This window comes from Aptenodytes patagonicus, chromosome 2 (assembly GCF_965638725.1).
Source record: "Aptenodytes patagonicus chromosome 2, bAptPat1.pri.cur, whole genome shotgun sequence".
NCBI lineage: Eukaryota > Metazoa > Chordata > Aves > Sphenisciformes > Spheniscidae > Aptenodytes > Aptenodytes patagonicus.
Window position 1 is genome coordinate 163,456,012 of NC_134950.1, and position 15,728 is coordinate 163,471,739.

Genomic DNA, 15,728 nt, shown 5'->3' on the forward strand with positions numbered 1-15,728 from the left:
TTCAACCACTAGGCAAGAAAAATCAGCAAATCCACAAATTAAAAAATAAGTATTTGCATGGAGGAATGTGGAGAATGCTACCGACAGACAGTAAATTGTACCAATTGTCTTTTCTATTAAGCATGCAAAGATGAGAATTATGCATCTTTCAATTATATATGATATGCAAGACTAGCTTCAAATATCTATATGATACTTTCCTGTAGTATGAAAGAAACTGAGCCTGCAGAATAATAACAGAAGCTGGAGTTCAATTTCACATTATCAGTCATTGTGTAGCCCATAGTATTACCGGTGTATTGCTTCTCCTTGACAATACACGAAGTTGAAACCCAAGTCATTTTCTGCTTTACTGATCCAACTGCAAGAGAACTGTGAAATTCTGCTACTCGTTATAGAAAATACTTACAATTTTTTTGTTTTCTATTAATATTGTTGAATTGTTAGTTTCGACATTCCTCAGAATCACTGTGCCGTTCTGGTTTCTATAAATGAATTCATTATCTGCAAGAAGGAAAAGAAAAGAATATTAAGGAAATCTGAAATTCTCTGTTTGTGTAGAACCTAATTATGGGTTTGAACTGAAAGTACTGCTGGGAACTTCCCTCTAAAGAACACAGCTTATTTTTTTTTTAACACAGCCATTGCTGTGATGTTAAAGTGGCTTCCAGGTTAGTCATTAAACAACACGGTTAGTGTTTGTCACATGTTTATTCTGCCACGTTTATTCTGCCACACTTTCCCAGAGCTGAATGCAAGAGGGTGACCTGTTTTGAATGTACGTACACAGCTTGCTATATTGTTAGTGTAGAAAAAAACAAGGTCGAAAAACATTCCTTAGGCTTAAAGGTTTCCAAGATCCTCAGTCTCCATAGGAGTTTAATAAGCCAGATGCCTAGAAAGTCTCTGAAAGTTAAAGGCAAATCACCCTCTAACAAAGCAGATTCTTGAACCTAATATTGTGCAGATCTTCCAGCTCTGTCATTTGTCCTGCAAGTTAATACCAGAAGGAGATGCATGTGAAGAAGTTGCCGTTTTCACATGGAACAAGACAAATCTGCCTATTCCTATTGCACTTTGGGATTACCCCAGCACTCAGGACATCTGGACAAGGTCAAGAATCCCCCACGGTAGCTGCTGCACAGGCAAGAGATAGTCTCCAGCTCAGAGCTCAAAACCTACTTGACAGAAAGCCTGGGGTAGATGTATGAAAGAGACTCCAAATGAGGGTTGGGTGGCAGGTCAAAGGTTCAGGATGAAAAAACATGACAACAATAAAGGGTTGTGATCTTGTCAGATGTCATAAACTGAAGTTCAAGTCTGATCAGTGCTTACATGCACTGCCCCACAGATAAAACATAAATCATAAAACGTCGTAAGTCTCAAGCACAATACCATTAAAAGCTGAAGGAGCTCTTCTTGACACAGGAGAAGGGTTATTGGTTTTTTGCAACCTGTCTAAACTAAGATTGAGAACTGATGGATCCTCCCAAACTTCTGCCTCCAGTTTCAGCCAGGGAAGCAATTCCTCATTGCCTACCCTCACTGTGGCTAACCCAGGGTGGCTACCATGGTGCATCCCACAAGTGTTAGGGACACGTGAATGGTTAAACATTACCCATGGGTTGTCCCGGGATGAGTCAAAGGTGAATTTAAATCCTATCGGATTCATAAAAGCACAGACCCAACTCATTGTAGCCACCAACAGATGCACACTGCCCAGTTTGGGGTAACCTGCTGAAGACAACACTGGATCCAGAGATCCAGTTCTTCCAAAATTTTGGTGTACAGACCTAGCATACTCCCTCCTTATCCATGTTTCAGTCTTTTTTAATTTCTAAACTGGTGATGGCAATCCTCATCACAGTCATTAACCATCTTTGCAAAATGTTCTGAAAGTGCAGACGAAAAGCTTCTACACTCTACTTATTACCAGTAAAAACAGTCATCTCCTACATATCACAGTTTTACATATGAGCGTAGGAAGAAAAAATCTTTTCTGAGATTGGGATGAATCAGATTCTGCGAGGCCAAACTGTTGCTGCAATACAGATGATCCTCTCCAAACAAGATTTTAGAGACTTAAGACTCTAAGGGTCCAAATCACAGCAGCAGCCCTTCAGACTCATAGGCAAAGTTCTCAACGCATCTTTCTTTTAATTATGGAATAAATTTTATCAACACCTTTGGTCCTGAATAAAAAATGCAGGATCTGAATTAGATTAAGACTTGCATTTGAGACCAGAATAATGAAAAGAGTTCCTGTTTGGATTTGACAGTATTAAAATTTTGTCATTAGTTCTGGAGCATTGTCCAAGGGCATGGTATTTTCATAAGCATGCCTGATTATATTCAGGACTTTAAAATATTGCTTCATATGATTTATGACTGAACAAACAAAGATTCTTCAACCTGAAAAAGAACCGATTGGACAGAACTAGGACAGAAGTCAAAAAAGTCATAAGCAGCATGGAGAAGATAAATAATGAATGCTCATTCCCTGCCTTTTCCAAAATAAATATTGGGAGGCACTAAATGACACCAGCCAGTGCCAGGTTCAACACAAATAAAAGGGATTATTTCTTCACGCGGAAGGTAAACAAGCTGTGAAGTCACAGTCCCAGAGTAGAGCGGGTGCCAGGATTGCATTTGGGTCCAAACAAGAATTAGAAAAATGGAAAAAAAATCCATCACAGATTACGGGTCTTGAGGGGAGATGCTTTTCAGAAAGCCCTTGAACTTGACATTGTGAAGGACTAGAAGCATATCCTGAATTGCTACCCTGTGAAATTCACCCACTTTTTAAAATCTTCCCTAAGCATTTGCTCTTGTCCCAGGCCAGACACCAGAAGAGATGATCTCTGGGGTCTGATCCAGCACTGACTTATTTACAACTTCAATCTCCAGCTTCTGTGTCCAGATACTGAAGAAATGCCTTTAGGTCAACAATTTAGGAGGTGATACAATAAAAGGTGTTAATGCTCCCTACACACCTTAGGCCATTAAGGCTGAAGCATCATTTATTATATGAGGAAAGTACACAGTCCAAATTTTTATTTTCAGGTATTGCAGAAATAACAAGAATAAAGAAGCTGAGAGGCAGAATATGACCTAATTATCAGACATTTTGAAAAAGATTACTGCTTTAATAATCACCCTATGTCAACAACACAGAATGTTTTCCAATTACATACTAAGTTCCAGACAGAAAAATCGCATTTTAAATATGGCCAGCAAAGCATTTGGATAATTGTAAGCCTCTCAGGATATTTCCCAATTACAGAAAAAAACAGTGATGGAACTCAGCTCAAAGTTCAGTACACAGGTGAAGTAAAGTAGCTTATTAATCTAATGAGTCTGTGGGGCTGTTAATATTTGGTAGTTGTTTCTTGAGCAATGCATGAACTGATGGAAGTTACATTACTGCCCATAATGACATTGCTACTAAACTTTTATTGCTCCCTATGCTCAAAAAAACCATAACACTTTAATAAACTGTGAAACTTCAAGATGATTACATAAAAGTTGCTCCATAGTTGGAAGAAGGAGATGAAAGACTTTCCCATTATTCGTTAGTGTAACAAGTTTAAAATCAGGTGCTAATCTACTGCATATACTTCTGGTATGAATAAGGAAGAATAAATGAAGCAGCGCTTATTTGTTAGGGCTGTAAATCTTGCTATTATATTCAAAACAAGCCATCAACACAGATTCTGAATTAATGAACAGAAAATTGGTCTGCTTAAGAGAAGAACAAATTGTTCTGCGTTATATTCCAAGCAAAACACTGTGAGGTTTAGCTGGTCTGTAAGTCGTATTATCTTAGTCCTCAAAAGAATCAATGAATAATATTCTTGGACTTCTGTTTTGAAACGTGTGATTTGTTCCAGTGGAAAAGCATTTATTTAAATGGGACATACCTCAGTCAAAGATGAAAAGCAATGCAGCAACCTCTGTCTGTAATGAATTCTGTCCAGCAAGCTGCTGAGAATTTGCAGCCTGATTTATAGCTGTCACCACAGCTGATAAAGGTCATCACTGCATCTCATTTTTTATACCTGCCTTTCTTTGGGGCTGGTGTTCAGTGCAAATGACACTGAAAATTGTAACTTTCAGGCATAAAGCCATTTGTTCATTATATAATGGATTTCTTCAACAGCAGAGTTCACTTTGCCAACTCCTCCCCCTCTTTCAACTTCCAGGATATTTTCTGGTTGGTAAAACAGATTATGTGTCTGTGAGTGTAGACACAGATATGTAGTCACACTTACAAAAGTGACTGATTACAAAAAGCAATGATTACTAGAAGTAATGGAGCAGCCTAGGTGTTGTACAGAGTCAGTGTAGAGGATTGGAGGAGCCTTGGCAGAAATTTTTAAAAACCTGCTAAGCAGAACAGGTGAGATCAGGAAACCCGAGACCAATGATATATTTGCAGTGTCAGAGTTTCCCAGCTTCTTTGTACACATCTTTCTTAAATTCAGTCAGGAAATACACACACAGAGAAAACAGATCTAGTGACAGGGAGCTCGTGTCCCTTGCAGTCGCTGAGCTCTTGCCAGGAACAGCACACATGTGGGTTTGCTTAGCTTGGCAGCTCTGCCCGCTGGCCTCTTGTTTAGGGTGAAACAAGACAAAATATTGGAGTTTCTCTTAAGCAAATAATGCATTACGCACTATGGCCCCAATGCAGGTTTTGCATTTTCAGGCATGCTACCTGGCCAACCCTTCCCATTTTTTACCGTTTTACCCTCGGAAAAGGCACAGGGTCTCTGAAAACCTGCCCATGGGTGCTGCCATGATGCTGAACCTGGAACTGGCAGTTGAAACTCAGGAGAAAGATCATGAGGCCACCACTGGTATCATTCGAGGACCCCAAATCATCAGCTCAATATGCAGAGGCAGCCTAAACAGCCAACAAAACGCTGGACACCATCAAGAGAGCAAGACAGCATGGATCATTTGCCATGATATAAAACAAGGGAGTACAAAATTCATGGACAACTGATAAACTGACAGATACTAAAAGAAATAGGCACGATATACCATCTATCATCCCTAATGCAGGGCTGCCTCATTATGGACCACTAAAAGGAGCCAGGCTCAAGTCCAACATAGCATCAGGTATTGCCGTGGTCAGAGACCCAACACCAGGCTAGAGGAGCACTTGCCTCAGCCAACACCGCTTCTTTTTACATTGCCATGTGTCAGACTGGGCACCAGGCTAAACAGATCATCACAGCGGACAAGAAGGTCTGGGACAATTTTACTTCTAGAAGGAGTAAGTTTGAGTGCTGGCAGTGCAACGAAGTTTAAGGAATTACGTCCAGCTACAGGAACACGGATTTGCATTAGCGTCAGTGCACACAAATTTATGGCTGTACAGCTTCTCCGATGAGACTAAGTAAGTATACAACATCAGAGATGAGGGACTGGTTTATAAGATAATAGCAGGACACGCATGCTTTTGAGGAGAACTTTCATTATTTGTCAGAGATTATGGAAAGCAGAAAGCAGAACTATGTGATAAAATATGAGAAGGAATAAGAATTTAAATCCAGCTCTAAAAAAATATTTTAATGAATTTGAATTTTCTATCAGTTTAGCAACTGATGAATGAAAAGCAGAGAAAAAAGTTATAAAATTCACATGCAGCAAGTCAGCAGTAAGAGTTAGTGAAAGGCAGAAGGTAGTATCAGGACTGTTAGGACAGCTCCAGTCATTTAGAGCCACAGACTTAGAGGAAAAGGCAACTTCTCAAGTCCTGCAGTTTCAGGTCAACAGACATGAAAGATAATTGAATGAGTCTCGGTCTGATGAAAATCAGCATCGAGGGAATTATCGTTCTCAATCCCTAAGATTAAGGAAGATTGGTGAATAAAGGAAATTTAAGTCCTGAAGTTGTTCTGAACCATTTCAGATAAATGAGCCTCCAGATACGAGCATGACCAGCAAGGCTAGCAAACAAATTATGCCATGTCAAGAGAGCAGATGGCAGCACACCCCGCGGGAGTGAGCCCGCATTGCTCCCTGGGGACCGAGGTCCCATTGCACCATGCCACGTGCACTGCTGGGATGGAGCTCTGCACTGGCACAGCAAATGTCATGGGTCCGCCGAGAGAGGACTAACTCTTCTGTTATTTCTCATCCCTGCTGCTGTAGGAAGGTCCTTGCTAGACCTGACCTCGGGCATGAGTCATGGCAGCTGGCAGGCAGTTTGCATCTGATGAGCTTTACAGTGGGGTTAGAAACTCTGAAAGAGTCCTCTGAGCTTTGCAAGAAGTGAAAACACCGTATCCTATTCAACCTGATGAAGCCAATTACTGCAGCTGGGAACGAGTCAAGAGCCTGATGTTATCACCCTCTCTCTTCCAAAAAGAAAAGCTGTTGTGGGGTTTTTAATGATCCAAAGCAGTCAGGACTTTAGAATTTTATCTTACATCTGAAGGACAAGCCTTCAACCAGCCCTGCAGCCCTGCCCCCACGGTGCAGGGCACCACTCAGCAGTCAGCCAGGCTGAGCCCCTCTTTGCTGATGTGACGGCAGCACCTGAACCAGCTGAGGGTTTCTTGGAGTCCTCCCAGGCAGGTATCAATCAGACACAACTGGCTAGCACTTACCATCTAACAAGATAATGTGCAGGAAGGTTGCAACAGTGGGACGGATGTTTTTTCAGACACAGCTGGTATTTTCAGACTGGCAATGACATGTACTACAATCATATTAATTTGGAAAAATACATGAGGATGAGGCAGTGGAATGAAAATAAAAAAAATCTTCCACTTGTTTAGCATCCCAGCAAGTTTTCTGAAGGGCCAGGTGAGCCCCAGCACAGTGGATGGAGACCAGAGGTGGGGAAAGGAGTGGGTGTGCCCCTCGGGTGGGCTTGGGCATCTCACAGCCCTCACCCCCAGCACACACACACACACCAGGGCCAAAGAGAAGGGTCCGGCTGGAGAAAGCAAACCTGGACTATCCACAGCAGACCTGTGGCACACAGGGAAAAAAAATACTGGCTTATAGTGATTACTCGCGTTTGCAAGATTGGGGGAGGCTGCCAGTTTACATTGAAATACAGTATGTCTCTGTGGGAATGGCGTCACGACTGAACCGGGCACCCGGGCAGGCTGTGGGCTCGGCAGCGGGGGGTGTTCACTGCTGTGACTATCGGCGTTCGCACCTGCAAGCGAGCCCACACGCAGCAGAGCCCCGAGGGGAGAGAGCAGCCCCTCAGAGCCAGGCAAAGCACCAGGTGTGTATGTTAAGTGCAATCATCCACACAGCTCACGTGAGCATCTTGCATGGAAAGTAAACTGTGGGGGACTTAGGATTTCCTGTAAAAAAAGTGCTTTCTGAGTGACACAGGGGAGGGAATAGGACAAGCTGAAGTTAACAGGCTGCTGTGCGTGGGACCAAGACCTTAAAAAACCCCTTAATACTGCCAGATGCAGCACAAGAATAGGTCTGCTATCTTCAGAGACTGGTTTTGAGAGAGAGAGCCTGAGGTTTTGGGAAATAATGGCAGCAGAGAGGAAAGAGACAGAACAGAGTAGATTCACAGAGGAAATAAAAACTGTCAGAAAAAAACAGCAAACATTAACAAGAAGCACCAAAGAAGAGGAAAAATGTTGACCATGATATGAGCAGGGAGAAGGATGAGCACAGACAGGCTTAGAGAAATACTTATTTTACTTTGCTTTCATGAAAGGGGAAATTGTATCTTATTTAGTAGGCCTGCAGGATTATTGATCCACTTAGGACAATATCTGCCTAACTGGAGTCACATACCTCTGCATGACAAGGAGAGTGATCCCCCCAGGACCTGCACTCCCTGGGGCAGGTACGGTTTACTCCTCAGAAAAGTGCGGGGAATAGATGTTCAACAAATGGTAGGACAATGCAAGCTCCCTAACTGCTGTAAAACTTAACCACATAGAAGATAATGCAAAATAAAAGCACAATCAGTCCCTGATGGAAGCCTATTCAGGTGTCCAGACAGATGCAGTCCCAACTTCAGGTGGAAAAGAAGACCGTTGTGATGTTGCATTTAATACTATGATCTGTTGTTCTTTCAAGACATGCTGCAGTGCATCTATTTGATAGTTATAGCATGTACACATAAACAACCGAATCTGAAATTCCCTCCCCAAAGCAGGTCAGGCCTGTTTCGATACTGAGCTGCTTCCCAGAGAGAAAAAGCAGGGGAGGCTTCCCATCCCCTGTTCCCTGGCGCTGCAGTAAGCTGGCTCTGGGGTAACGGAGAGAGAGGGAGGGACGGAGCGCAAGTGGTGAACGACAACAAAACCCCATTTCCATACCCACAGCTTCACCCCACCCTCAGCGAGAGCTGGTCCTTAGGTCCTCATAGACCACTTGTAACTCCTCACAGCCCCCTACTTTTTGTCTTCAATCCACCTGCCCTCCACCAGCGACTCCTTTTTCTTCAGCCTTGCTACTCTGCAGTGCAGAGATAAGTGAGTCTGTTATACTTTGTGATGCTGATGCAAGGGAGCAACAGGGGACGGAGAACAGCTTGCCTTTAACAACATCACTACAGCCTTTAATTCCAGTAGACAACTGAAATCCCATTTTTATCTTTCTGGCATTATGGGTCATTATCCTTTTACTGTTTCCAGCATTTTTTTTCACATGAGAGAGAGGCTGAAAGGAAAACTTCTTTAAATAGGTGATTTACCGTAATTTAGCTAAATGATGTATAACACATTGCATTGGTACATTAAGTAAGTGCAACATGATAAAATGTGCTTTGTCATGCAAGAGATGGTTTTAATTGCTCATCACCTCAATGCAGTTGCACTTGGTGCACCAATATAGCGCTTTCACAGTAGTACTAGTAAAATAAAAGACAATTATAGCTCAGGAAAATTCCCATATCAACGTGCATCTCTAGCAGGCTTGTAAATTAACTTGTGAAAAGCTTGAAGAAGGCTGAGCCCTGGGAAAACTTAAAACTATAAAAATCAGTAATGCCAGTCTGTTTCTCTTTTTTGTCTAATCCCAAATCTTTCAAGATCCAAACTCAAAAAAAAGCTTATTCAATCTCACTGAGAGAAGACCTCAGCACCAAGCCTGAAATCCAGGCAGAGCACACCTTTGAAATTTCAGTTCCAAATTTGAAACCAGGTACAATTCTGCTGCTGCCTCTCATTTGCGAGACTGAACTCCACTTCAAAGAGCCCCAATCTGGGAACTCTGTAGGCTCAGATCACGGCTTAGTGGCATAGGCGCGAAAAGCTGAAGTCCACGTGAGAAACAGAGAACTCATTTCAACTTCAAATAACTCCTCTCCCTGCTTCTACCTGCTTTTATAACACATGGTGGGGGGAAAGAGAGACACTACAATTAGGAAAAAAATGAATGAGAAATCCTCTGGAGTAAATCCATTTTGACTCCATCCAGGGCAAATCATTTTGATTACAAAACTGCTGCAAAATCCTAACAACAACAGTAAAAATGTACATCTTGTTGCTTGCTGCCCTCAGTTTATCTCTCTGTAATGACTGACAGCAGCGTGGGGACTTTGCAGCACACTGACCTGACTTTGGCGTATTACAGAGCTGAGAAATCTTCCTCAGAATTGTTCTGCCATCTTCTTTTCCTGTTCAGTTGTGCTCATGCCATGTGCTCTTCAAACCCTAGGCGTTATAGCAGGAAAAGTGCAGATGACCCCTAGGCTACCCGAGTCCGGACAGCTGGAGATACCAGATTACACTCATCCCTTTGATTCCCTGCCAGAAACTTCCCACATTCAGCACAGGCCAAAAGCAGTTTAGCCCTAAAAAACTAATTTGTCAGGAAATGGTCTCTGATGCCTTTATCCATATCCCACATATTTTTTCATGGTCTCACCATGCGTCTAAACAGCAAAACAAAGCGCAGACAACAGGTAGTGTGTATCAGCTCGTCCCAGCTTTGTAATGTGGCTGGCGTGGGTGGTGCAGCCCCAAATACGCAGTGGCACAGACTTTATCGGGAGTATAAAACCTCCAGGGCTTTGGAGTTGCTACCTCCATAGTAGTTGCTAGCTCATATGAGAGCCCAAGCTACCATTCCTGCTTGGTCATCCCCACCTCGCCTGCTCCGTGCAGCTACACTTTCTCCAAGCGGTCCCTGGTTGTCCCCCAGGCCAGTGCAGCATCACTCGGTGACCTCTCTCTTCTCTGCCAAACGCACCAGGTCTTATCTGCCTCATTTAGTTCGGCTTCACACAGGGGAGTGCATAACCCAAAGTGTTACACGTAAATGTAATAATCCATTTGACATTGAGAAAAAAAGGAATCCATGATAAAATTTTCATTAAAATGTGACCCCACAGCTTGCTTTCTGAAGTCCTCTGTGCATTTCCTTGCCTCCTTCTCTTTGCCCCCAACCAAATTACACTTGTTAGTGGCCATGATGGAGAGAAAGAACATACAAAGTGGTTGTTTTTCCTTTTCATTATTATTATCGCAGGCAGAGTACAGAAATTTCAGTACAGATTGAATGAGATCTTTGTGTATTAACAAGCAAATGTTCTGTGTATACAACTCCGGATAAAGTTTTAATTATCTTTGTACGCAATATTTCATTACCCCTTTTATGCTACTTTGTCATTTCAGATGTGTCTGGCGAAGTATGACTGTGCTGAAGTCCAACTGTAAAAGGAGTCTGGCAGAGCCACGGCCATCACCCTGACTTCATGCTTTTGAAAATCAAGGCAGATAAGACATGAGAAATCCAACATCCTACACATTTTGGTTACCTGTGTGTGGTTACTGGTTTTGGGCTGGTCACAAGAGGGCACCATATTACAGAGCCGATGGAAACACTTCCAACACTTGCAAAGAACCATTAATAAATAATTGAATGTGATGATGGGCAGCGCACCAGGCAAGGAACAGCACCTGGAGGGGAGCAGAGACTCCCCACACCCAACTGCAAGAGAACTGCTAACGGGAGGAGCAGTTTGCAATTAGACATACAATCCCATCGTTTTTAAACTAACTGATGAGGGAATGAAAAAATTAGTGTCAGCTAAGTATTTTCCTTAACATCTCAAATCAGTTTGCCTGCAGCAACTAGGCCAGCTCCTGCAGGGAGCCCCACACCAAATCCCAGAAATGATCCCTGAATTCCTTATTTCACCTATTCTTGTTCCTACTCCTCTCTCTGCCAAGGAACCGACATTGTGCATCTTTCAGTGCCTTGTGTGATGTTGGTCTTGAATCAGTAGTGATTTGCTGCTAAGAGGGCAAACGTGCCGATGCAGGTGCTGAAGAGGAAAAGAGCCGATACGAACACCTGGTTTAAGTGCAATGGCTGAGAAATGGTTACACCAGAAGAATGGTCCTTTCTTGAATCCTGGTCAAACTTTTGTCCAAAAATATCTTCTCAGTGGGTTCTCAGTGGGTTAACAACTTTCAGCAGATGGCATTAAAACCAAAGAATGCCCTTTTTCAATGAAAAGAACTTGACTTATTGATATTTTTCTTTATTTTCTATACCCTTACATAATTTCTTTGTTACTCAGGGCAATTCTTCTTTTTATCGTGCATTTCCATGCTTCTGTCATGGTCTTTATCCTTCTCTGGACCATGCCTATTCCCACTACAATATAACTTTTTTGGATGGAGCAACCCAAATTCACTGTAGTGATCAAGGTGATAATGTCCCTCAAACTGGATAAAAACATGCTATTTTCAGTATTGTTCTCTCCTGAATATAGTCCAATATTGTGTCCCCTAAAAAAGTTGACTGCAACAGAAAATTGATTATATGTTCTCAGATTCCTGCCCAAAGGGAAGGAAAGCAAATATAAAATATGGAATTCTAATAAACCCTTTCATGGTTTTCATACTCATACTATTCCGGCCTGATAATTTAGCCATATGAGCCATTCTGTGCCCATTAGGAAAAAAAATCAGGAATATTACAATTATTGGTATATAATTCTACTTATAAAAATATCTTCCTTTGCGAGGCATTAAAAATAGAAAAGAAATAAAGAATAAACGTCAAAGGTTAATTTGTTGTAAGGCCATATCTTATGCATGCTACCAAGTTTAGCATCAGCTAAATGCTTCAAGGCAAAAGGTAATAGTAAACTCTCAAAAATGCTGCCCCTGAAATTAAAACCTGGAAAAAGGAAAATACAGAACACATGGAACATATATGTACACATATACTCCTGGTGATATTTTAAAAAAAGGTTTTAAGACATTTTTTGTGTCACAGTTCACAGCCTGTGCTCCCACTGGGAAGGAGAATAAGGAAGTAAAAGATACCTCCAAATTATTAATAAGGGTCCCGGCTTATGCACAAGTCTTCCAAGAAATACGTCTTGTAAAATGAGTCAGTCCATCAACCAAAGCAATAATAAACAGCAGTGAAAACAGCTCCACATGGCCCAGCGTACGTGCATTAACCCCATTACGGTGCGGATGGGCCAGCTCAGCCCCTGCTGGCTGCGCTCTGCTGATGCTGCCAGCTGGGTGAGCAACCAGCGCCAGCTGCAGGAGCAGGTTTTGGGTACGGGCTTTTGTCCGCTAGAAAACAGGAAAATTGACTGCTGAGCAGAGAATAAGTGTTTATTAGGGCGACAATAAATTAGACTATTGGAAAAATTTCTGGAAACCTTGTCCAGGCAGAATTGGTGGATTTTATATGTTTGTCCAAGTCTTGATGGCTCTTCTCAGCCCACCTGAAGGTACCACGGTATTCAGACATTCCTACAGTGCATGCATGGCAAGGCCAACATTTCCAAGCACCACCTGGACTGACTTTGCATAAATGACCACACTGAACATAACTGCACTGAGCCCAAAGTCTCTTTGAACTGCTGGATTTACCACCCCTGCAACGTACAGTTGATTTTTCGCAAGGTCCAATGCATGCCAAAATAACCATCATTCATCCAGTAGATCCAAAATTTTGCCCTTTATGGGGAAATTGCTTCTGAGCTGAAACTTTTTTTTCTCTTCTTGGCTTGAGCTTTGAAATTTCCCACTGCCTTTTTACTAGACTTTGTTTACTTTTTTCCCATCCATGCCATTGTAATCTGCCTTCCCTGGAAAGTGAAAATGCTTTGGAGCTGATTATCCAGATTTTGCAAATTATTACAAATCTTAAGCATTGACAAATCAGGTATAAGGCTTCAAAAGAACCTGATATTTTTAAAATATTTTTTCTAATAAAATTAAACATTGGATTTTTATCATTTACCTTCCAAATATGTTTAGCTTTTGAAGGGCCATTTAGATATAGTTTTAATAATGTCTTTGAGTACTAAAATTTTAAGATTTATTTCATTCTCTTTTTGAATCAAAGTAAGTATTTCTGTAAGTCACCTGTCCTCAGAAGCTGAGACTTTAAGTCAAGTAGCAAAATGAAAATTCCGCATCATACCCAGCTGGCCGTGTTGTGAAGGCAAACTCCCTGCACAGCCATACACAAACCTGGTTACATGTTCAGCTCTTTCTCTCCGTCAATCAAATGTTCTAGGGAGTTGTTTCCCACTCTCCTTTTCCTGGCATTTTGTTTTCCTTCTTTCATTTCTTCACACTTGTTGTCTTACCTTGAGTTCTTTTCCTGCTAAGCATGAGACTAGAAGTGGCTTTTAAGAGGTGTTATACTCTGATAATCAGGGATTGTTTCTCAGCATGCACGGCCACTTCTGTCTTGGGATCACTTACAGGATCACCTTATTTTCTATCAGAGATTATTCCTCATTACTGGCAACGGAAAGAGATGTCAGCAAAGTAATCAGTTTTAAAACTCAAGGCACGTGTATAGACTCAGTGCTGGTTTCATGTAAAGCTGTGAAAGTCCTGCTGGGGACCTATATCGCATGATTGTATGGCATCATGATCACTCAGTGGTATAACTTGGTACCAGGACCTATAGATTTTAACTCTAACACAGTGCAAAATCTTTCAGCTTTTCTTTGGGGTCAAACAAATTATATTATATGCATGCACTTGCCTTAACGTGCCATGAAACTCAAACCATTTGAACACATTTGAGAAGCCAACGCCGATACTTCCATGTAATCCTTGTGTGTAGTTCCCATCCCATCCTCTCTGAAATGATATCTTAGAGATGGAAAACGTTCAAGAAACGGCAAGAATGATCCAAGGTACTGATCTAAGGGCCATCAAACAAAGCAAATAGGAACACGCTCCCAAGTAAGCAAAAGGAAGCAGTTCCTCATGCAACAGGCCTTAGGCCAGTGAAACAAACTACTTGATGAAGGACATGGTGGGTGTAAGAGGCTCTGGAGGACACTTGGCAAGTGGCTTGGAAGAGAAATACATTTAGGGTTACTGAATAGAGAAACTACAAGAGGATCTGGTAATTCCCTAACCTAAAAAGTGCGTGAAGCTCGCTTCACTCGTCCTTGTGCACACGTATATTGCTTCTCATGGAAACAGGATTTTGGGCTGGGCAAACCTTTGGTCTCTTCTGCTCTTAATTGAATTTTCACTGATGTGAGATTTGTGTATCTACATTTTAAAGTATAATTATATTCCCTTGATCAGTGATAATTATCTCATCCTAAATTTCTTTTAATGAATTATATGTCTGGTACTATTTCTTGTAAGAAAAAAAAAAAAAGTACTGATTCTTATATGTTCAACAGCTTAATATAGTCAGGAGATCCAAACTCACCAGAGACTTTCTTTCTTAGATAAGTAAATCTTTGCCTGCTAAATTTCCAATTACAAATATCTGATATAAAGTTTAATCGCCAGAAATACAGTATTTCCCACCTCCAAACCATGAAATTATGGTATCTCAGCATATATTTATTTAGTATTCATTAAAAGGAACAAGTGGAAGAATACATACTGCTCTAATTATCCTTGGTAAGCACTCCATGTTCAACAAGTGTCCAAGAGCAGTGGAGCAAGCTCAGGGAAAACTACTGAGGTAGGAGAATGTGCTTTGCACCAAGTAAAAATCTTCAACAAGGAATCAAAGTCAGGCAGGACAGTATGGAAAATGTAAAACTGCCTTGGTTTAAAAAAAAAAAAAGAAAAAAGTAAGCAAGTAGCAAGTTGCTTCCTACAGAATAGAGTGCACCTAAAGATGGACTCTGTCGAAAGACATAAGCCTTTCTGGAAATCTCTATTGAAGGTATCAGTAGTATGTTATAATTGGGATCAGCTGCTTAACAAGAGGCCCAAACACCCTGAATAGCTCTCTTTTCTCCATCATCCCTTTACAGTCCTCCTCTGAATGTGCTTCTTGCCCAGCATATCCTGCAATTATGCACCTCATTTCTTCCCTCTGATTTTTCCTAGATGCTCGTCTCCCAGATACTCCTTTCTCAAAACTCTTCTACCCTTACACCAGCCTGATTGTTAGGAAAACCTTCAGCAAGTCCATGCAAACCCTCATTCTTGATCTTCCTTTCCTACAGTTCAAAACTGAATTCCCCACCTATCTGCCCAAATTTTCTTAGCAGTGCTGGATCTAAATGAAATATATTTCTTACACCCTCCCAAAGCAACCTTCCACATGGTGATACACTGCCAACCTCCCGGGCAAGGGAGAAGACCACCACCCACTGCTGCGTCTGGCTTGCTCCATCACCCGGGAGCCAGGTATGGCTTTCCTTATTTCTCTTCCTCCTCTTTTCTGTGCTATACTCCTCTGAAGAGACAAAGGGAAAAAAAACCCAACAACTTTATTTTAGTACAAATTCAACCAGCCGGGCTGCAATTATG

General features: G+C 41.7%; 1 protein-coding gene across 3 annotated transcripts in view; it reads right to left on the minus strand.

Moving 5' to 3' along the window:
* DPP6 (dipeptidyl peptidase like 6) overlaps positions 1-15,728 on the minus strand; it is a 525,902-nt gene that overhangs the window by 156,632 nt on the left and 353,542 nt on the right. For all 3 annotated transcript variants that reach the window (XM_076331931.1, XM_076331929.1, XM_076331930.1), the window contains exon 4: positions 410-504. In XM_076331931.1, coding sequence (XP_076188046.1) covers positions 410-504 — 95 coding nt within the window. The remainder of the gene's footprint in view (positions 1-409; positions 505-15,728) is intronic.